The 25,245-nt window shown below is 32.1% G+C and overlaps 1 protein-coding gene across 4 annotated transcripts; it reads left to right on the top strand.

Moving 5' to 3' along the window:
* Positions 1-1,516: 1,516 nt before the first annotated feature.
* On the top strand, positions 1,517-24,601 carry LOC111695718 (kinesin light chain 3). 4 transcript variants are annotated; one of them, XM_023465132.1, is made up of 6 exons: positions 1,517-1,688; positions 16,860-17,050; positions 17,169-17,418; positions 20,301-20,417; positions 22,264-22,491; positions 23,134-24,601. In XM_023465132.1, exons 2-6 carry the CDS (start codon positions 16,983-16,985, stop codon positions 23,248-23,250), a joined length of 780 nt encoding a protein of 259 aa, XP_023320900.1. In that variant the 5' UTR covers positions 1,517-1,688; positions 16,860-16,982; the 3' UTR covers positions 23,251-24,601. The 4 variants fall into 4 exon arrangements, with proteins under 4 accessions (XP_023320900.1, XP_023320926.1, XP_023320907.1 ...); XM_023465158.1 differs by lacking the exon at positions 1,517-1,688 and adding an exon at positions 9,935-9,987; XM_023465139.1 differs by lacking the exon at positions 1,517-1,688 and adding an exon at positions 9,988-10,071.
* The last annotated feature ends 644 nt before the right edge of the window (positions 24,602-25,245 follow it).

Here is a 25,245-nt window from a genome sequence, read left to right as displayed (position 1 = left end):
AGAACGGAAAACTGTAACTAGATTACTAAAACCTGCAGCTAGAGGGATAGAACCTCTTAGTAGAGATCCGGAATCTAAAGTTTTAAAGAACTAGAATCTGCGACTAACGGACTGGAGAATCAAGCAATATTTTACGCATTAAATTTTATTATCATAGCAGCACATTTATGATATTCATGGTATTTTAAATTCCACTAATTTACTTTTAAAAGTCTTGTTTTTAACATTACAATTTTTCATTAGTGCCCCTGTCAAGCTGAATATTCATTTTCATTAGTGCCCCTGTCAAGCTGAATATTCATTTTCATTAGTGCCCTTGTCAAGCTGAATATTCATTTTCATTAGTGCCCCTGTCAAGCTGAATATTCATTTTCAACTGAAGTTGAATTTCTAAAATTTGGAACGCGGTTGTTTCTTTGATGGATGTTAAAGCAAGTTTTCGTTTCATTTCAATATAAACAAAATGTTTGATTTATGGATTTAGACAATGAAAAAATAAATTGAGTTTTTGTCACAAACTTTGATTTTCTTATCCCTATATCTTCGCATTTGAATGTCGGAGACTTTATATATTTCAAACTATGAATCATTTTAGATCAAATAATGATAGTTTGAAATATCAAAGGTTTACACCATCAGGTTGAAAAGATATAGTGATTGTAAAATCATAATTTGTGGCAAAAACTCAGTTCCTTTGCTCTCACTTGAGGGTTCGTGTAATGTTTTTGAGAAATGTTTAGTACTTCTTCTAATCTTTAAACTGGGTGATAGTATTAATAAAGACATAAGTAAAACTTTAGAAATCTATTTAATTGAATGTAGATTTAGCTCTAAAGTTCACGTTGATTAATTTCAAAGGGTAAATACACTTTCTACTTACATAACATGAGGTACAATAAATCTTTAAAATGGAAAGATATAGAGAAAACTAATTTTTCTGAAGGAATAGAGTCAAACACCCTGATTTTCTAATCCTTATATTTGCAACCCAATGTTGTAGAAATTTCTAACTATGATAATAAAAATCTAAGCATAACATATCAAACCATTAGGTTAAAATCATATTGGGATTAGAAAATTGGAGTTTGTGGCAAAGACTCAATTTCTTCTTATTGGGAATCTATGGTAAAAAAGTGTTTTATTTTCATTCCAATAACTTTACATATCTCCAGCGTAAAATTCAATAACTTCCTTTTTGGTAGTTTATTTTAAACACATTTCTTTGTTGATTATGATTATGATTATAAGAAAATTATGGATTATTTAAAGTTGATGATTCTAGTTTGGGGTTTAACGTTTTCTAAACAATGTATAGTTTAAGCTCGGACATATAATATTTTATAGAAAGCCCATGATGAAGAACCATGCAATTATAGCTGCAGTTTCACAAGGTCAAGTTCAGTACTTTAGCTACTACCCTTGACTAGTGGGCACACAACTGTTTATGTTGGATACGGACAGGACGCGTCCCGGCGCTCAGAGAACTCTTCAATCTCCGCTTGTAGAAGTTAGTTGCCTGTTAACTGCACAGGTGGTGGGAACAACAACAGTTTGTCTGTGAGTCTATGAGTGTGTGTGTGCTCGTGAAAAGAGAGCCGGAGGATCGATCTGCAAAATCTAGGAAAGTCTCTGTATTTGTGAGGTTTAGTGGAACAACACTCAGATCAGCTGAAAGAAGAATAATTAAGGTAAAACCCCACTTTTTATTTGATATCGTAATTCTAAAAAGTCTATTGTTTAATTGTTATTTTGAACAAGTATTTACAAAGTTCTATAAAACTACGTTGACCCTAAAACTGCAGCTATTTGATGCATAAAGTTGAATATTTAACAGTGCATGCACGTTTTATAATAAACAAGAGTCAGAATAATAAAATCAAATTAAGCATTTGTAAAGGCCATATTCTTAATCTTTACTGGTAATCACATTTCAAAGAAAATACTTGTTTACACAAAGTGTTTGAATAATATCGTAACAAAAAATTTAATTCTTTTGAACTTTTTTTTATTTTGAATAAACATTTTTCTTTTTTGGACTTTCTTCTAGAATTATTTTTTAACATGTTGAGAGTTTTGACCTATTTATTTAGATAATTTCTAATGTGATTCTTATTTTAATATTTTTATTTTGGAAAATTATGATTTTTGAATTTTATGTTTTTTTAAACGTCAGTACAAATAGTGCCATTATTGTGACTGTATTCATTTTGCAATATTTGTTTTCAACAATTTTTTTTAAACACAGTTTTGCTTTTTTTTTAACGGGAGTGAAAAAGGGATGTATCTGGCAAAGCCGGGTATACAAGCCAGTACATACATAACAAGATAATAATCTTGCCGCAGTATTATAAAGATATATATATTGTGTATAAAACAACAGGATAAATTCCCCCAGGCCAAAGCATATTGGTTTTCTAGAACAAAATGAAACAACTGATAAAATACATAGATAATAAATTTAATGTAACAATTCAATTTTTAAAATTTTTATTTTTAAAATTTTAATAGATTAGGGTTCAATAAAAGTAATATTTACTGAGATAGGGTTAAATGAAAGTAATAATTGCACTAGGGTAAGGTTCAATGAAAGTAATATTAACTAGGGTAGGGTTCAATAAAAGTAATATTAACTAGATTAGGGTTCAATAAAAGTAATATTTACTAGGGTAGGGTTAAATGAAAGTAATATTTACTAGGGTAGGATTCAATGAAAGAAATATTTACTAGGGTAGGGTTCAATGAAAGTAATATTTACTAGGGTAGGGTTTAATGAAAGTAATATTTACTAGGGTAGGGTTCAATAAAAGTAATATGTACTAGGGTAGGGTTCAATGAAAGTAATATTTACTAGGGTAGGGTTCACTGAAAGTAATATTTACTAGAGTAGGGTTCATTAAATGTAATATTTACTAGGGTAGGGTTCAATGAAAGTACTATTTACTAGGGTAGGGTTCAATGAAAGAAATATTTACTAGGGTAAGGTTCAATGAAAGTAATATTTACTAGGGTAGGGTTCAATGAAAGTAGTATTTACTAGGGTAGGATTCAATGAAAGAAATATTTACTAGGGTAGGGTTCAATGAAAGTAATATTTACAAGGGTAGGGTTTAATGAAAGTAATATTTACTAGGGTAGGGTTCAATGAAAGTAATATTTACTAGGGTAGGATTCAATGAAAGTAATATTTACTAAGGTAGGGTTCAATGAAAGTAATATTTACTAGGGTAGGGTTCAATGAAAGTAATATTTACTAGAATAGGGTTTAACAAAAGTAATATTAACTAGGGTAGGGTTCAATGAAATTAATATTTAATAGGGTAGGGTTCAATGAAAGTAATGTTTACTAGGATAGGGTTCAATTAAAGTAATATTTACTAGGGTAGGGTTCAATAAATGTAATATTTACTAAAAGAGGGTTCAATAAAAGTAATATTAATTAGGGTAGGGTTCAATGAAATTAATATTTAATATGGTAGGGTTCAATGAAATTAATGTTTTATAGGGTAGGGTTCAATGAAAGTAATATTTACTAGGATAGGGTTCAATAAATGTAATATCTACTAGAATAGGGTTCAATGAAGGTAACAGTAACTACTGTAGGGTTCAATGAAAGTAATATTAACTAGGGTAAGGTTCAATGAAAGAAATATTTACTAGGGTAGGGTTTAATGAAATTAATATTTAATAGGGTAGGGTTCAATGAAAGTAATGTTTACTAGGATAGGGTTCAATTAAAGTAATATTTACTAGGGTAGGGTTCAATAAATGTAATATTTACTAAAAGAGGGTTCAATAAAAGTAATATTAATTAGGGTAGGGTTCAATGAAAGAAATATTTACTCTGATAGGGTTAAAATAAGTTTTAATGAAAGTAATATCGCTTAAAAAAGAGTTTAACTAAAAACTGTGTAGAAAAAAATGTTAAAGGAATCAAAATTCGAGAGTGGAATAAACACCAAATTGTTTCGCTTACGGCCAAGGAACTAATATAAATATGAGCTCAGGTTTTATAATAATAGAAGTTAGCAGATCCAGGTGGTTTCAGTTGTTAGAATATTCTCCTTAAATAAGGTTCTTGGAACATTAAACTTAGATAAAGATTATCATCATTCTGAGGTAAAGAAGAATTCAAATTTTACATTTTCTTTTCAGAAACTATTTCAAATTAAATCTTAATAATATTTAGTTCATATAAAACTATTGCTGCCTATATAACAGTACAATAACTGTTTGGGACAAAATGGCCTTAATTGTTAAATCTCTATTCCTTTATGTAAGAACTACGTATATATTTTATTCTTCCCCAGACTGTAAGTACATTGTAAACTATCCGGCTGTAAAAGTGAACTGCATGAGAATCAATTTATTCCTTATCCGTCCCAACCCTGCATCTTCTTTTGAAGCCTGGCAAAGAACCCATTAATCCTGGTAGAGTATTATACACCCGGGTTCTGGAACCCATTAATCCTGGTAGAGTATTATACACCCGGGTTCTGGAACCCATTAATCCTGGTAGAGTATTATACACCCGGGTTCTGGAACTTATACGTTTAATACTCAAGGGTTTGCTTAGTGAATTAAATAAAGATAACTCCATTGTTTCCGGGTTCCTCAGACCTTTGCAATATTCCTCGGAAATTTTGTAATGTTTACATAGAACCCACTTCAAGCTTACTTCAGAAGATGGACAAGTGGCAGCGAGGGAGATTTAAAACTCTGATAAATGAGTTCAAAACAATAAACATACTTACTTTCCTTTCTTGCCCGGGAACAGCCCGTACCCACTCCCCTGCCCCGACACCCCCCGCCCTGGTTTTATGAATTATGTTTGCAAGGCAGGAGTACACTTTGCTCTGACTCATATTTGCCTTTTTCTTATCTTTATTGTGTATTGTATACGTGAGGTTTAAGCACAAAAGGTTTAATTTGAAGATTAGTTTGCAAATCATATTAGACAAATTAAACTGGGTGAACTCACAACCAGGCTCAAGAGTTAGATTCACTCAGGTCTTATACTAACCGAAGAATTATAATGTAAAGATAATTATTTCAGAGGGGTTATACGCATTTTTAGTACTGCAGCAAGGGCGTACACAGAAATAAATGATGGGGGTAGGCCAAATATGCGCGACGCGTCAAATTTTTTGCTCCCTCCCTTTGGAGCTCCTAGGGGGAAGGGGCAAAATTTGAACTGTAAATTGAAAATAGTTGGCTTCTGGTACTTAAAAGGTACACACTACACATAGTACATAAAGTCCAACTACCTTGCAAGTACTATACTTTATCTCTTCTTCAAACAAAATAAGCAGAAAAAAAAACACCAAACCAATTTTTTTATGCTCTTCACTCTTCAGTTTCAGATTTGGAAAGTGCTAGAAAAAGTACCTTACAGGTCTACGGGTGTTACAGCCTAACATGGGATTCATCTTTCACATAAAAAAATCAATAAAATATTCTGGTCCTAAGTATAACTAGTATGTGTATTATCAAATATTACCAAAATTAAATGCTTTTATCCTCCTCGGATACGAGGGCAACACTATGCTTGCTTACAAACACAGCCCAGAGAAAACTGGTTTTAATATGTACGCAGAAAATACGCAACAGCAATTAATTTTCCTTGCCTTATTACCTTAATACTAACTATGTAAACTTACTAGATGACTGAATAGGATGAACCTAGGAGAGTAGTAGAATATGATCAAACTAACAGAATAGGATGAACCTAGGGGAGTAGTAGAATACGATGAAACTAACAGAATAGGATGAACCTAGGAGAGTAGTAGAATACGATGAAACTAACAGAATAGGACCAAACGAGATGGACAAGATGAAACTATATGGATAGCATGAAACTAGCTGAATAGTATTAAATTCTCCTTCTGGATGATACAAGTTGGATGGGATGAAGTTAGTTGGATTGGATGAAAATAACTGGATGAAATTAAACATAATTAAATTCTCAGACAATGATTATTAAATATATTATTATCAGTGTATGGTAGAATAAATATATCTACAGGGTGAGTCAAGAAAAAGGGTGAATAGCGAGATCTTGCATTTTTTTTGGTAATCTCATTTTTAACAAATATGTATGAAATATAAAGTAAAAACAAATTTTGATAGGCAATCTGATAGACACTTTATAAAAAATTTTCTGGTTTTAATTTCGCTCATTTTCTCTGAAACTACTCATCTAATTTGTTTTAGACTTGAAGGTGCGAAAAAAAATAATATATTCCCGCACTTTTGTTTTTCTACTCATCTAATTTTAAGTAAAAAATAGTTTCTAGGATTTTTTTAAAGGGTCTAATCGGAATTCCTATCAAAAAATAAAATTTAAAAGTTTCATACATATTTGTCAAAAATGAAATTAGCATCTATAAAATGCAAGATCTCGCTCACCCTTTTTTGATTCACCCTGTATATATCGTGTACAATGTTTATAGTTGATTGAAATGCATATTTGCCAAATAAAATAGCAACAATATATAAACTGATAAACCCCCTTGAAGCTGGATTTAATATACATATGTTCTGCAGCTGGAGGACACTTGAATCAATACNCCCCGCGTACAGAAAAATACGACAAAGTTTTTCTGAGCTTTAACATCATTTAAGTGTTTCAATTTCAACATTTATTATAATATAGTGAAGCTTTATCTTTAGTATATTTTGAACTTAACTTTATTTTAAACAATTTCAGTATGCGCTGTCTTTTATCTAGTAAAACATTTTGTAAAATATATTTTATTTTCAGCTTTGTCCATTTGTAGTTTTTAGTCTAATCCCTAAACTTGTTATTAAATAAATCTGCAAGTTTTTCATCTCCTTTAAACCAAAGTCTGATGAAAAAAGGGCGGATTAAATTATGAATACGCAAAAAACATCTTAATCAATTATGACACATCACCTTTTAATGGATTACGCATTCTATTGATCACAACTAGTTGACCTTTTTTCTATATTTTAGAAGTTAATAACTCTTATTAAATATTTCACTAATTTATTAAATTAAATATAAAAACGGTGTAGAATAGTTTTATAATAAAAAGCAGATAGAGATATTTTCCAAGAAAGAATTACAAATATGTGGAATTAAGGGATTTGATAAATTAATGAATAAATTAAAAATACCCAATTTATTCCCAATATTTAGTCCAATTAACCTATACTGACCCCTGTCTGATAAATGAGCTGGTATACTGAGTATGATTATAGACTCTCAGGATGTATCTTGTATCTTGATCCTGTATTTAGCAATTTTCATGTTTACTAAATTAGGATTTCCATATATGCAAATTATGCAACTATACCAACCTATAGACTCCCCACCCCTCCCTCCCTTCCATCCCTAAGCGAAACTATCTTGAGCTTACTATGTCATATTTGCTTCAGTATAAACTCACTTAACTTTTAATCTTTTATTTAAGAGCGTAATGGCTCGTATATACTTCAATACTTAAAACATATATCTCAACAAATTAGAAAATACGAAAAATCTTTATTCTGTAAGTTAAAAATGGATCGAAAGTTAAAGCCTACTGACTTAAAACTATAAAACGGCTCCTATAGCAATATCACTATCAAGTGGATCGTATATTTCTCTCAATGCATGGTGTCCCCTAAAATTTTCAAGATGGATACCATTTTCAAATCTTACTTCTAAAGGCTCCCAAAGTTTCAAACGTGAGCGAGTACATTTAAAAATAGATAATCTCTTTTTGATAAATTGTTAGAGTATTCAGTTGATTACAGGACAAAGAGTATATTTATCCTACCTTAGCATGTTGTAACTCTTTAATTACCCCCCCCCCCCTCCTTATATTTTACCATCTTTTTTTAGCTCCCGATTCAACATTAACTATGTATACGTATATTTCATAAACCTACATTTGCTTCAGTACATTCCCAATATTACTCCATTCCAGAATCAATATCACATTTTTATTGTAATACATCTGAGACATTTCCGTTATTAGTCTAAGAGATTCATTACTTATTTAATCAAAGATGGATCCGAATTTTTGTGTTCTTAGTTTTTCATCAGTATGGAAAGAAACTGATCATTCGCCTCCAATAACCTTATCCTCATGTCTTTATAATCTTATTTCGCAGGCCTTATTTTAAACTATGAGCTTTGTCACATCAAATAATAACTTTGAACAGCAGAGGCGCAACTAGGGGGGGGCGGCCGGGCGCGCGCCCTCCCCTAGCACCTGAGAGGGGGGGCGCGCCCCCCCCCTGCAGAATGAAAAGAAAGAAAGAATGGCGAAAATCAGTATCACAGGAATAAGAAAACCAATAGAGTTATTGTAGAAATTTTATTAAACTATAGTTAGTTTTAAAAAGAATATTTTTATCTTTCTCAATTCTCAAGGCTAAAGGCTATTGTATACATTAAATGTAAAAAAAAGTTCTGAACTGTATTTTGTGTGTGTGGAGTTTATAGAGTACTCATAGATATCAAACTTTGAATTCTTATGGTAAAATATTCCAAGTTTGAAATATCAAATGTTTACACCACTCGGTGCAAAGATTTAGGGATTAGAATATTTGAGTTTGTGGCAAAAACTCAGTTCCAAATCTAGAGAAAATTCTGAACCTGGCAAATTTCTAACTGATTATCATATTTGATAACTAACAAGATTTATCTTCTTTGACAGAAGTTCTGTAAAATCTAAAATGAATTTAGATTATGAATGTTGGTTAGATCAATTATTTATTCAATAACTTCAAGAGAAAAGGTAACATTATCTGTCCTTTTTCAATGTAGATGATTGAATTAATTATTTACCTATGCATTTTTATGTTTTTTTTTCCAGAAACTCTGATTATTTCTTGCAATTTAATCTGTTAATTAAACCAGGTACTTAAAAAATACTCTTTTGCGATTCGCACACATATTCAATGAATTGACTCATATAATTCATTTTACAGCTGTTGGAAGTAAAAATTTTGTAAAAACACAAGAACAAAAAATCGATTTGAATTGAACACAGCCAAATCTGCATGCAACAACTTAAAATTTCCTTTTTTCGACTTCAAACCCTTAAAAAAGCACTTTTGTTTTTGAAAAATTTTCGAAAAAGGGGGGGAAACCCCACCCTTAACCCCCCCACACCCTAACAAAATAATATATTGCCCCCCCCTAGCAAAAGCCCTAGTTGCGCCTCTGTTGAACAGTTAGATTGAAAAGATACAAGGTTTTGAAAATAAGAGTTTGAGCTGTGGAACATTTTCGGGTTCATAACAATTCTTCAAAACAAACCATTATACTTATCTCTTAAAACGACCTAAGTTGTTGAAATTTCAGCGTATATTTTGTTGAAATATTTCTCTTGTTTTTAATTCGTAAATCACTAATTTCATATAAGATCTGGGCCTAAAACGGTCTCAAACCTTTTCGTCATCTCGACGTAATATTGTGACTGAGGGAAAATATTGTGGAAAATTAATTTAGCAAACTTAAATGATGTTGTGTGATCCTTAATAATTAGTTATCAAGCATGTAAATTAAGCTAAATGAGAAATGTGCTGAATCAAACCTTGAACCTGTTTCCAGCTGGAATTCAATATATATTGATAATAGTAGAACAATGAAACTTATCTAATACAATAACTTTACGGAGTATAAAATATGCATTTTTTTAATGAATACACATTGAAAACTTTTACAAAATGGACAAAAAAAATGGGTCAAAAGTTATGGGAACAAAAATTTGTAACGTCTTTAAAAATGTAAACTGAAGATACACATCGAAAATTTGGAATTAAAAACCTATAATAAAATATAACTTTGCAATAAATCATGAATCATATTTCTGGGATTAAATGATAAACTAATTGCGTTTAAAGTTGAGTTTTTAATCCTTGTTTGCTAAACTAAACTTTATCTTTATTCCTTGCTAACTATTCCTCACCTTTTATCTTTCAGTTTTCTTTCTTGGAACCCGACAGTTCTTGTTTATCAAGGAGACAGGCAGGGTAGGAACCCGACAGTTCTTGTTTATCAGGGAGAAAGGCAGGGTAGGAACCCGACAGTTCTTGTTTATCAGGGAGAAAGGCAGGGTAGGAACCCTACAGTTCTTGTTTATCAGGGATACAGGCAGGGTAGGAACCCGATAGTTCTTGTTTATCAGGGAGAAAGGCAGGGTAGGAACCCGACAGTTCTTGTTTATCAGGGAGACAAGCAGGGTAGGAACCCGACAGTCCCTGTTTATCAGGAAGACAGGCAGGGTAGGATCCCTACAATTCAGTGAAGGGCAGGAATCCGAAAGTTCCTGTTTATGAGGGGAGGCAGGCAGGGCAAGGTACAGTTGACACTGTACTAAAACAGAAATATCTCTGACTCCGGGCGTGATTAAAGTAAGACAAATATTACATAACAACTTATTACATAAAATGTAAGTTTTACTAAGCTTTAGTTGTAAAATGTATTCAAGAGGGAGCTAGAATTTATGCAGTTGAGACAAATATACCAAAACCCCCAGAAGTTCTACGCTCCATAATATTTTTTGATAATACTCTGATCGATATTTAATAATACATTCAAGACAGAGGCCCTGTTTTTCACACTAACCATTAAAATTGAAGTTATCTTTTGTTCTCTGAAGCTATCCTAGTCTAAACAAAATTCTTGTAATTTCGTAAGTCTTAGGAGAGACATTTAGATTTAATAGAAGATTAATAAAATCAAATTCACAATCTCAAATAGATCTACAATAGCTGACAGTGAACATGGTTCAGTGTTCAGATAATCTAATTGTAATTACATCAAGTATAGGATATCAGTAGGATATTTGTGTTCATGGGCGTATTACAACCTAGGAATCCATGTATCCTGTGCATATTATAAATTCAATTATTACATTTTGTACAAAGATATAAACATTAAGGATTATTATGAACCGATTATTATCGTAGATTATAAATGAGAAGTTTCAAATCTTACCCTCCTGCTAGCGTTATCCTTTTTTACCAAACCCACGCCAAAAAAATACAAGAAGAGTTTATTTTAAAAAATGATTAGAATATTATTATTGGCAATGCACTAAATCCCATGAAAAAATTGCACGGAAAAAAATTCATGCATCATAAAACTTTTTCTGGATATTATTTTGATACAATGAAAATGTTTCTAAAAATTAATAAATAAGCAGCGCAGCAATTTTACCCTGTTCATTGTTCTTTAAACAACTTTTTTATGAGTTTCTTTTAAAAATCAATGAATCATGAATCATATAAATATTTGGAAAAAATTATGGCTTTTTAACTTTAGAACATTTTTCCAAAAAGTTTTCTGATCTTGACTTTTCGTTAATCTACTTTCAGTACCCTGGAGCTTTACCGATAAATCCAAGATTATCTATACTACATAAACAATATACTGTAAACCCTGAGCTAAACTTGCAATTATGTTACTGCACCTGAACAGTATAAGTTTATGCAAAGTATGAATATTGAACACTGAACAGGAAACACAAGGTTTAATAGTTCTTTGCCTCTATCCTGTTAAACATGACATACTGCTGACAGCTGACTGCTTCTTCAAATATTAACTCTGCTAAATACTTGATAACTTATGAGAAGACGCCAATAAATATATCTCTACAGTAGGTTAAATATATTAATTACCCCGTCGAGCACGATTAAATAAATCTTTAGATTCTATATAAGGATTTCAAGTCGTTATCATATAGGCATAATTGAAAACGTACTATTCTATATGGAGATAGTTCTATATCGGATAATCTCTTATGATATATTCCAGTGCCACCCTGTAAACACTAGGAGGAACAGAACAAGTAGTCCTTAAAGGAGTATTTCATGGTTTCCAGAGGTGATAGGGGAGTAGATTATCTACAACCATGTAATGTGAATACTATTTGAATACACATGGCGTCAACGTCAACACATTTAAGAATATTATTTATATCCATGCAATAATGCATGCATTAATTAGAAACAAGAAGATGAAACAGAAATAACTAAAAGTAGTAAATTAGCACTACAGGACACATTTGGCAAGATTAGATTTTCAGGAGAACATGAGCCAAACCTGTCCAATACAACCAATAAATTCCAGCATTATACACGTAATCTATTCAAGATATTTTAATGTTTGTCAAGGGGTTGAGGGTCTTGTAGCGCTCTCAAGTAGGAAGTGTTAATATGCACCTAGGCTGCAGAAGGAATCATTTTGATTTGACGAAATATTTGTTTTTTCTTTAACTTCAAAAGCAGGATGAAAGTGAGAAAATAAACACAGGATGATTTACGTAAAATTATTTGAATTTAATTTTTAACGTCTTTTCTTTTATCTTTTATCAAATTGCAACAAATGCCTTACTCCAATAGTTTTTTAAGTATGCATCAATCCAGATACAACTCTTTCTGTATTCTGAAGTATGTATCAATCAAGATACAACTCTCTCAAACTCTATACTATCTACTGAGAACTAATACGTCTGACGGTATTAAAGCAGAGTTCATAACCAACTAACTATATTTTGGGTTTAATGATACAGGTAAATATGAAACTGACCGTTAGGTCTGTTCCGAGATTAACGAAACAGGTTTATTTACAAGACACATGAATTAGGGTTATTACTATATTGATTACAAAAGGATCAATTATGAAAAGGTTTGTAATACAATTGATTGATTGCAGATTAATTTCTCAAAGTATTGTAAGTTAAGCTATGAAATATTAAAAGAATAACAAATTGAGGTGTACAGATTGAAGAATAAATATCAAAGGATTGATTGTCAAATATTGAAATTAGCATAGTATTCATAAATACTGAAAAATAAGATAGATTAGAAGAATACTGTTAAGATGGGATAGATTGAAGAAATACTGATAGAATAGGATAGATTGAAGAAATACTGATAGAATAGGATAGATTGAAGAAATACTGATAGAATAGGATAGATTGAAGGAATACTGATAGAATAGGATAGACTGAAGGAATACTGATAAAATAGGAATAAAATAGGATAGATTGAAGGAATACTGATAGAATAGGATAGATTGAAGGAATACTGATAGAATAGGATAGATTGAAGGAATACTGATAAAATAGGAGAAAATGAAAGAATACTGATAGAATAGGAGAGATTGAAGGAATACTGATAGAAGAGGATAGATTGAAAAAACGCTAATAAAATAGGATAGATTGAAGAAACATCGATAAAAAGGATGGATTTAAAGAACACTGATAAAATCAGTAAATAATTAAAGATTGTATATCCTAGGACTGGGGTAAGGGATGGGCGGGGGTCAAGTAGGACTCATATGAATGGGGGGGGGGTCATGTAGGAACTATGTATGGACGGGATTGTCCAGTCAAAAGGTTAAGTGGTGTCCCCCTCCCTCCCCCCTCTCACCACAGACCACGGTGTATCCAGGTTCAAATTTTTTCCACGCAACTCATTAATTTAATCTTGTATAGAGGATTGAGTCGAGAGGGGTGCAGAGCATCCATGAGCCCCCCAAACTGACCTCCGGAGCCTCCTGATTCGCAAAATGGTCTCGTAACCAATCAAAATGGTCCCCGACCCTTTTGTTACGTCTGACAGGCTCCCCAACTCTGTATATGCATCATGTATGAATCTAATTAGAATATCACCAACTCACAAAACATTATAGTTTTTGTAAAAAACTTGAATAATGAATTACAATAAAAGCACAAATCTAAGTATTTCTCAAAAACTATTTTGTTTTGTGAATTGGTGATAGTCTAATTAGATTTTTATATGATAAACCTGTGAAATTATATCAAATTTGTCTATCTTTATAGCTGCAATAGTTCTGCACAAGTTTTGGAATTTGTGAAATTTAGAAAAACAAAATAAGAAGTCTTAATCTCAATAAAAGTAGATTTTTAACCCAAATTGTTAATGTACCATTCAAAAACTCCATGTTGAGTTTTTTCGAAAAAAAACCAAATATTTGTTATCGGATTTTTGATTGCTGGACGTGAAACAGAGTTGGGGAGCCTCTCAGACGTAGCATGAGGCCCGGAGACAATTTAATTGGTTAGGAGGCCATTCTGAAAATCAGGAGGCTCCTGAGGTTAGTTTGCGGGGCTCATAGATGCTCTGCACCCCCTCCCTCGTCAGGGTGCCTCTGTATTTACTATGCACTATACAGGGTATCTTCACAGACTTTAAAGGCATGGGTATTAATTTATTTAATTCTTTATCAACTTATCAGGGTATTCAAATAGTTTTTTAGAAACTGTTTATAAAAACAAAAAATATATTTTCATGTATTCAAACTATTAGATATTATTTAAATGTGTAAATGATCTGTGTATTTTTATTCAATACTGATTATTCCCCAGCCTACACATGCCGAGAGAATTTAAATTATTTAGTACACTGTACATTGTACATTGTACAATAGACTGTACATATACCGATAACTTACATTAGAATCATATTATTAACTATACTTCGGGTACACTGTATGTACAGTGTACCCGAAGTAAATAGAAGAATATACACGACAAAAAAGGATGTTAGGAAAATGTGGTCAGCTATAGTCTGTACAGAAATCAGATACGCCTTCCAACATGGATTAAACATGATTAAATATTTAGATAATTAATTCATTCATTAAGTTAAATCAATTGCCTCAAGGAAAAGATTATTTGCTAATGAATTAATCGTTTTGTATATTCAGAATTCAAACTAAATTGATAAATACATTTATGGGGGTTTTATGTTTAATGATAAAAATGTATTAGTGATATAATGTCTGTGGCATACTAATGATGGGGCTCCGCCCCCAGTGAAAGGTAGGGCTGGCCCCCCACAGACAAACTATAGAAATGACTCATCTTCTCCGAGCTGATGCTGTATAATGCAGTTTAGTTATCAAACTACAGATTTTCTCACAATCATCTCTTATAGAAGGAGGTAAAGTAGGAGTAAAAGAGTAAATAGAAGAGAATTGATGATCAAAGGCGTAAAGAAAATGAGAAAGATAAGAGATGAGTAAAAGAACTTGAAATAAGTACCGATAGAAAAAATATGAAAAGGAGATTGAAAAAGGTAAAGAATAGGAAAGGAAGAAGAGTATTATGAAAATGATTGCGGAAGGTTGAATATAGAATATCGGCCTTAATAGGACCGGAGATTTATTTTAAAGCGACCACCCATTTATAGTCTTCACGTTAAATTCACAACAGTACACTATAAACTTTTTTCGATCAAGGATGACAGAGATACACAGAGTGTATATTGGTATATAAATACACTTTTATACACCCTGGTTTATACTGGAATGGAGCGTACACTTTTTTACACCCTAGTTTCCTCGCAATAAAGGACTTGAATCTTTGCCACAAACTCCGATTTTCTAATCTATATGACTTTGTAACTCATATTCTTAGACCTTAGATATTTAAAACTATTAATTCTATTGTATCAAATAATCTAAGTTTTAAACTAACAGCTTGCAAAGATATATGGATTAAACGATTTAAGTTTGTGGCAAAGACTGAATAACTTTTTGGCTAGAAAAACAAGAATATCTCCGTCATCTAAGATAAGACAAAGGTTGAAAGGGTACGAGTTAGAATAGCCTCTATACTAATGAAGTTTCTATAACATCTTTTAAGAAATGACAAATATTGAGAAAGGTTGGTTGGAGGAGATAAAGAAAAATTTCTGCGTATCCATCTTATGTGCATTAACATTTTTCAAGCATATTCTGACTCGGACTTCACATAAAAACCTAAACCTTGAGTATCATTCATGTTTAGTATGTTTTTAACCTTTAAACAGCTAATATAAATCCTACACCGGAGATGACCCGTAATCCATCAGTATAAATCAGAAACCTAAAACGAGATACTATAACGCTAATTCTGAACCTCTAGCCTCGAAATAAAAGCCCTAGTCTGAAGTAAAATCTAAAGGCATTGAAATGTTGAACCCATGAATCCGAAAAATTAATCTTAAATACATAAATTATAAGCTAAAGCTAAAGATCGATGTTAAATCATAGTCCGTAAATTTATATTTATTTCCATATAGTCTATTGAGCCCTGTAGCATTTTTTCCCTATCATAATTAATTAAAATTAAATTTTTCAATAAAAATGATCTAAGACGTTTCTTCTGATATGTAATTACAAGGTGGATAAACTCCTAACCCCCCCCCCCTTCCCGTTACACCTGGACAATTCTAGATTCAAGAAAACACTCAACCCTGATATTTGTTGAAATATAGAAACATCAATGCATCATTGCATTGTTAAAACTTCATTTCAAATATAATCTGCAGAAACACAAAATGCTAAAACTCTACTATGAGTTATATTTTAGCATTTTAACTTTTAATCTAATCCAACTTCGTGCAAAATATTTTAACTTGAGAAGTTTGAGTAGCACGTAAAGATTAGAAGATTTGTTAAAGTTTGAGTGAAATATTTTAAGTGTTTTGTGAAGTTAGCATAGTTGTTGTATGTTTTAGGTTTGTTTGTCGTAGGACAAGTTTACTCAGGGTGCAGTGAAGGCTCTGCAAACATTTAGAAAAACATTTAACATTGACCATCGTGTTTAACATGAATGAGAATTAAATACTAATGGCAAGGATGATTTGGAACTGGACATATACAACGTGTATTTTATAAAGAAGAATGGGGGTGTTAGGGGGGGGGGGGTTAAGTTATCGAAGGTTATCGAAGGTTAGAGATACACGATTTGAATTGTAATTCTGTTTTCGTACACATTTTTAAAACTATAAATCTTCTCTACCGCCTACAGACCTAAGGTATGCCTGATATACCGGGTGGTATTCTTATCTATTCTGTCACATCCTGGCACTAATCAACTATATTTCAGGTGTCGGAGCACAGACTAATGAGAAGCTAAATTCTACTCCGAACCTTGATTGATTACAACTAGCCCAAGATCCAACACACTAACAGAGTTCTGAATCAGGGTTGGGATGTGGAGAATATCAAAATGAGAAGAGGACCTGCAGAAATGGCGGATAACGACCTAGCTGCAGACCAAAAAAATATAATCTCCAGGAAATGTTTAGAATTTAAATTCTAAATCCATTAAGGATACCACAATAAACCTTAAAGAGTTTTGCAAATAACAATTAAATTTTAATTTCATTTAGTAAATTCTAAATACTCTAAGTAGAACCCGGCAGTGTGGAGCAGGTTTAATCTCCCTCCGGGATGATCATATTGATATTTTGGAGAATATCCGACAGGAGAAGGATGGAACCTCTACTCCACTCCTGGAGGAGAGGATTGCAGCTGTGACTGAGAGTTTAGAAAAACTAGAGGTTGGAGTTGCTGAGTCTGGAGTACTTCTATCTCTAGCTGGACATTTTGATAAACTAGAAGCTGACAGAACCCTGGCTAGACTAGAGAGCAAGCGGATACAGGTTCAAATATTTTTTTTAAAAAAGATTATCACAACGCAATTTTAAGTGATTGTTCTTTTTAAAGAGTGCCGTACACGATTTACAAATTATACTAAACTCTAACCTAATTATTTTCTTATAAACAATTCAACCCTATTCATGCACTCCCCTTACTCTTCTTTTGCCCCCCCCCCCCCCTGAGTTGAGTAGGAGTATCAGTAGTTTTTATTATATGCACAAGTACGAGAACAAGAACTGATGAGAGAACTTAGATCAATTTATTTTATTCTCTTTCATCTATCCATCAGCACATCAAAGCTTCTTCACATTGGTTGGACAATGATAATAAACTTATCATTCCTCTAAACATGAATTTGATATTTTTGCATTTAGGACAAAAATATTTTTTAAACATATTTTTTTTTTAAATCTTAAAATAATAATATATGTAAAAGGAAATCATGAAATATCAATCAGGGTTGAAGATATTTATCTATCTCCTAGTTTTCCCTGTTCTTCTATTTCTCTAGCTGTTTCTCCATCCTTCTCATATTCCCAGATAGAACATGTCCTGTGGATACTAGGATATCAAATGATAACTTTGCACCGACATAACAAAGCAGAACCCAGAGTAATCTCATCTTTTTAAACTTATATTTCAACGCATATTCGTTACAAAAACTAGACCAGGGAGGACAAATATATAAATAGCAGATAGATAGATGAAAAGGTTAAAATTAAATATTTAAAGAACAAAGATAAATAAAAAAATAATAACCAGGCTTTGAAATCCATCGTTTTCAATTAAGGTTGAAAACTTCATTACTCTTAGAATTGAAAAAGTTAGATCAGATTACTTTCTGAGGTTGGAGTTTTCGTTAATATCTTTTGTTAATATCTATGATTGTCGTCGTCTTTATTTCTTTCAATTAAAATATGTTGCTAAGGATTTTGTAGTTTGTTCCTTTATTTTTTCTTAAAATATATCCAGAACATTTTCAGAAATATGTCAATTATAAGAAATGCTTTCAATATTCATTGAATCCCTTGGGGTTTAAAGCTTCATTGATTAAACTTTTTTTTAAAGATATATTAAAGTTTTAAAACTGATCGAAATAGAACTTGAATATTCTGTGTCAAAAGTTGAAGTAGATTATTAGGAATCTAGATTTGTATATTTGTATGTTTATCTACTCAACAAAGAGTTCTAAGCATTTTTTCCTTATTCCTTCATTCTCAGTCTCTCTCTCAATTCTGGAAACTAGAGAAGTAAAGCTATCAATATTTAGGTGGACATTTTAGAGCTTTTAAACCATACATTCTAGAGATACCTCTTCAAGTCTGTTAAAACATTCTCTTTTTTTAATATTTAATCTTAAATCCTAGATGCCTCTCATTAAACCAGACCTTCAAGAGACACCTAATCCTAGAGATCTTATCAAACAATGCATCCTAGATATCCTATATATATAATTATTGTGAAACAGCTAAATAATACAATATCTCACTAAACCAGAGATATCTCTTATCTTAGAGATTTCTTTTACATCTGATGTCCATTCCATTCCATACTTTATATCCCAGTTAATTCTTCCATGTAGTTATTTAACCATGAACTACATGTATACTAATCATTCACTCATTTTTCGGCTCAATTACTTTTCAATCCATACCCTGTCAGATTGCATGGTCAGGACTCACTACCCATTCTATCAATTAATTCATCCATTCTTGGAGCAAATAAATCAGTTGAACCCTAGTTCTTGTTTAAGGTTGCATGTTCTCTGCTTTAAAATGCTTATTTTTTAAACAGAGTAAATAGAGTATATTAAGTTTAAAGTCTGCAGAAGTTTAAATAAATCTACAGAGTAAACTTGAAACTTTGATTGATTGCGCTTCTCTTAATATGAAGATTGAAAAATACAACATGGTATTTACAATTTGTGTTTAGTCATGTTAAAGCATGAAATTTTATCATTTCTGAAGATATTGGACCTTGATTTGAATATTGATATAAAATTACATAATAAAGATTTTAAACAATTTAGAAAAAAATTGAAGTTCTAGATTAAATATTTTCTCGACCTCTTTAAATTAATTTGATGAAAAGCTTGCAACCAGTTGTCTTGAATCATATTTTTAAAAACAAATTGTATAGCATTAGAATTTCCTGCGATGACTTTCTGAAAAAATCAGTTTTGTATCTTTGTATCTTTGTATCTATAGATTGCAGAATGTAGAGTGAGGAAAATAGTTGATATTAAACTTTCAATACTTAATCTTCATTTGTTGAAATACAATTTTGTGTTCTCAGTTTGGCTTTTATTTCTGTCAATGAAAAAATGTTACATGTATTTTTTTCAAATCAGAAAATACGGTTGAGAGAGAAATTGTACATAATGAACTGTACAGATTTTAGTTTGCACCTTGGTTTGAAAACGTGAGTCAAAATATTTTCTGATCTTGAACCTTGGCAATGCAAGATTAGCAGGTCTGCAGAATGCAGGAATTGTTTATTGTCGCCCATACTAGTGAGGATATACGGTATTTGTGTATATTTTGACCAAATAGGGAACATTTGGTTTTTAGATTGGGGACCGTGTCACGTCGTAGAGTCTTCTCTTATCATGATTTAACAATGAAATATATGTACATAGCACACAGCTATACTAAACACACAAATACTTGTTAGGACTTTTCAAGGGCAGTTATATAGGCTTATCGTCTTTATTTATATATAGAGTCAATGAACATGGAACTTATTATTCAGTTCCATGAATATTGAATGTCCCTGTATACTTTATTGTATTCAAGTTTTATTTTGATATAACAAAAAACTAAAATTAATGACCCATTGTTATAAATAAAGCCTTGTATAAGAAATGATTAATTGTTTGTTAAAGGATGAGAATGAATGGTTACGAGAGGAGCTGGAGGACACAGAAAAAAGGTTGGAGGATGCCCTCTCCAGGTTGGCGGAGTTAGAGGAGGAGAAGTTACACTGGACCTTCATGGAGGAGGTATAAATATAAAAACGTCTATAGAGTTGGTAACTTTTATATAGATGCAACTATTTAAAATGGGTTTAAATGAGTTGATCCCATTCGATACTAATCCCATCTCAAATATGAATGATACAATAGAAGTTTCTGTTAAGTTCTTGGCTATGTTTAACTGTATAATGTATATCATCTGTGTTTTTAATTCAACCAAGTTGTGACTAAAATAACATCACAGAGAGAGAGAGAAAGAAAAACATCAAAACTCAAAAGGATTTAAGAATTCTAATTAAATCTTGATATGCATATTCAGGGGGGACCAAGTCCAACTTATTTTTACTGTCTACTTGGTGTAAACAAACAAGAAGTACTGGAAGTATTTCTTGTTCAGAAGCATGACAGTTTGTCACTGCTGGGGGGTTTTAACTTCGTAGTTATCACAGGATTCCCAATTACTACCTCAATAAGCGTATTTGCAAATCATGAAACTAAAGAACAAACATTGTTGCGTCTCCAAACTTACAGGAGTCTGCCGAGATTATTTCAGCAGGAACTCTCGGTGTCCGAGGACTTCAGGTGTCCAGGAAACTCTCGGTGTCAGAAGACTGCAGGGACTTTGATGTCAGAAAAGTTCATGTGACCAGGAACTCTCAGTATCCAAGGACTTTAGGTGTTTATGAACTATCAGTATTCAAGGACTTCAGGTGTCCAGGAACTCTTAGTATCCAACGACTTAAGATGTTTAGGAACTATCAGTGTCTGATGACTTCAGGTTTCCAGGAACAATAACTCCATTTGTCTAGGAATTCCAAGTGTACACTGTACAGGAACTACCAGGAAAAGTAGGGGGGAAAAGCGTTCATGTTTTCTGGGCTTTAAATGTTCAGAACTTTCAGATGTTTTTGGACTTCTGTGTGCAACAATCTAGGTTTCCAGTGTTCAGGAAATCTATGGTTTCAAGAACCTCTGATGTGTTTAGGTCCAGGCCATAAGGATCACATGAACTCATCAACTCAAGTTGATCCGAAATCCAGGAACTGTCGAAAGGTTTCCTGGTTTCCGCATGTCAGGAATCAGGATTGTGTTATGGAACTCTAGAACTGAACTTGTTCTTTAAATTAATTTCATGTTATCAATGTTGGTTAGATCTCAATGTTTGTAATTTTCCAGAACTCCACATCGTGTACCTTATTTCATCTATTCTTTTTAATATATTCTAAAGTTAAAAGGCAACCGAACAATTTATTGAGTTGCAAAAAGACCGCGAAGTCAACCCATAGCAAACAAATAAACCCTTCCCGTTATACCAATCTAAACCTTTGAATAATTTTACATCAGAAACGGTTGGCACCACTTTGCAAAATAAAGCTCCTGGTTTTGTCGACTTTTAGTTTATGTAGTCTTAGCAATGTTTAAAGAAAGTAGTATTTCTCTGTGCGGCATCATGTACTTCAGAAGAAATCTATATATAAATTTGGCTTGTCCGTCTGTTTGTCTGTTTGTTTGCTTGTATCCAATAAACGTCAAAACGGCTGAACCGATCGAGCCCAAATTTGTTGTGGGACATCACTTAACCACAGGGAAGGTTTATGAATGATAAAAAAATGTGTTTTAAAGGTTTTTAATTTTGTAAAAAAATCTAAATTCTTGAAAATCCGCGATTTTTTTTTTTTAAATCCGCAAACATTTTTTCTTTTTTGTTTTAAAATGTAAACAAAAAGAACATGTTCACAATTTAAATGCCTAGTATTAATAAATTTTAGTTTGCATAATACCCCTCTGCTGTCTATATTCCTTATATGGCTGCAAGGCGTGGCGTTAAGACGGATGTAAATAAAGATTTTGCATTCATCACTGTTTTTTTCAGGTTCGGAGAGGAGAGCAAGAGGCGGACTTGAGACCGATAACTCCAAGTAAAATCCCTGTCGGAGCCTGGAGAGCAGAGGAGGAGAAAGCGATAAACCGAGCTTTAAACGGACCCAACGGGAGTATGGATTCGAACCGGCAGTCTTCAGAGAGAGCTATATCCCCGGCTCCACCCTCTAGAATCCCCAAATTTTCTTTCAAACTCGGGGCGAACTACAGAGCAGTGCAGGTGAGCTATTAATATGATTCCCGGCGTTTTTCCCGTCCTAACTAACCTTTTTGCTAAAAAGGAATTGAGTTTTTTTCCACAAACTTAAATTTTCTAATTTCTTTATCTTTGCAACCCGATGGTATAAGCCTTTAAATTTCAAACCTCAAAAAGTGGTAATGCACCAATTACTTTACATGTTCCATCTTTTCAGGAAACCCCAATATCTAAAGATTTTATAATTTTTTACAAATTCTTCGTCTAAAAGCTGGCTAACCTCATTTACAAAGGGTTGTAATATTCTATTTAGAATTTTTTTTTACAAATGTTCAGCTAAACCAAATACAATTTTGGTTCTTATAATTTAGATTCAATTGAAATTTTAAGAACATTTAACTTAAATTTAGCCTGACTTAAATCATATTTTCATCTAGTCTGAAACATGGAGTTTGATAGGGAAAATATCTCTATAAATATGTAACTGAGACGGAGCAAAAAGTTAAAACTGAACCCTCTTCTTTGTGTTGTAAACCTGTATAAATGAATATTGAATATTTGTTTATAGTTCTCAGCCAGGCAGGATAAATGCAATTTCCAGTCCAACTAAAACATATTCACACATCCTACCCTCTCCTCCATCTACACTGTATATCTTTATTTCAGGAGAAGATAGAGAAGGCTAACAATGAGCGTGAGGAGAAGGGGAGGAAAATGCGAGGGAAACGTCACAAATTAACCCTGACCCCGGCCACATCACACTCCAAGATCCCGAGTAGATGACAGGAGGAGGATATCACGCAGAGTCTTCATATACCACGCTCCAAGTCCCAAGGGAGACAGGGGACTAACCTGCTACAAAAGTGCAGAAGTGATTCTAGTCTCACTCGATACAGTAGAACCCAGCTCCGGCCTGTACTCGGAGGAGATTTCTAATCCATGTACAGTGTGTACATAACCTGGTACAATGCACAACTATAAATAGTGTTTTTTATAGAACTCTTTATACGAAATTATAGATGGCGAGAAGAAAACCTAACATAGATATTTCTCAACTCCGAAGATAATTAAAGTTTTGTTAAGATTGTATAGATTATTAGCAGATATCTTGCTAAAGACATTTACCACAATTTCCCATAGTCCGGTAATAATTTTCAAATTTAATTTAACTAATCAACAAATGGAATTTTCATGAATTGTACTGAACATGAAACAGAAATTATACTTTAAGCTTCATTTATATTTCAATACCTCTATCTATACGCTGTACTCTGCATAATAGTTTATTTTTACTGTACACAGTTACGCAGAAAGGTCAAATTTTATTGAAATTAACGAGTTGCATTTTTTTAGAATATTAAGAAAATATCAAAAAGTTTAAATTTTTGAATAATCTGCACAAAAATCTTTCAACCCAAAAAAATACAATATTTAAGTATAAACTAAAGACTATTTGTGTACAGTTTTACATCTCCTCAGAGGCTGAATAATATTTACGTTTACGTGCAAATGCAACCTAATATTACACAAATGGAAATTTTAAATATAGCAGTTCAAATTCTAGTCGAAACATGCAAAACAACTTGTACACTGCACAGTGTACAGGGTACAACCAAAAGTTGTTCCATTTGTTCCATGTTCCAAAATTATGAATTAAATCACTAAAATTTACGGATTTGAAACAACGTGATCGTTATTATATTCAGACATATTATTTGAATCTTTAAACTTCTCTTGTTTAACCTGATCAATGAGACTATGTGACACTAATCCTTTTAAAAAGCACAAAATATTTATTCAAATTTACGGGGAACACAGATTCAATTTTTTTTCAGGCCCTGTTTTTTTGTGGCATCCTTTCTCCCATTAATAAGATGTTGAACCCTCTCTAATCTTAATTTGAATATTAAGTTACAGTTGAGAGTTTCATATGTAATAAGACGCCTTGGCTTGAATTTTCGGGTTTAATTCTTAAATATATATTCAATATTCATGTATTATATTGTCTAAGAGATCTAGTTATAGATATATTACACATGTTTATGCATTAAGCTGGTGATATTAACTCCAGGATGAACCTGGTTTTTACTACTATTGATATCTACGGGAAGATTAATACATTGTTGCGCTTCCAGGTCGTAGTTAATTATTGAGAGAGATTTAGAGATAGAGATTTAGAGATAGAGATTCAGAGATAGAGATTTAGAGATAGAGATTTAGATATAGAGATTTAGAGATAGAGATTCAGAGATAGAGATTTAGAGATAGAGATTTAGAGATAGAGATTTGGAGATAGAGATTTAGAGATAGAGATTTAGAGATAGAGATTTAGATAAAGAGATTTAGATATAGAGATTTAGATGTAGAGATTCAGAGATAGAGATCTAGAGATAGAGATCAAAATATAGAGATTTAGAGATAGAGATTTAGAGATAGAGATAGAGATTTAGAGATAGAGATTTAGATATAGAGATTTAGAGTTAGAGATTTAGAGATAGAGATTTAGAGATAGAAATTTAGAGATAGAGATTTAGAGATAGAGATTTAGATAAAGAGAATTAGAGATAGAGATGTAGAGATAGAGATTTAGAGATAGAGATTTAGAGATAAAGATTTAGATAAAGAGATTTATATATAGAGATTTAGATATAAAGATTTTTATGTAGAGATTTAGAGATAGAGATTTAAAGATAGAGATTTAAATATAGAGATTAAGAGATAGAGATTTAGATAAAGAGATTTAGAGATAGAGATTTTGATAAAGATATTTAGATATAG

The sequence above is a fragment of the Eurytemora carolleeae genome, unplaced genomic scaffold (genome assembly GCF_000591075.1).
Source record: "Eurytemora carolleeae unplaced genomic scaffold, Eaff_2.0 scaffold11, whole genome shotgun sequence".
Taxonomy (NCBI): Eukaryota; Metazoa; Arthropoda; class Copepoda; order Calanoida; family Temoridae; genus Eurytemora; species Eurytemora carolleeae.
The sequence above is the reverse complement of the archived record's forward strand: the minus strand, read 5'-3'. Positions and strand labels throughout refer to the sequence as shown.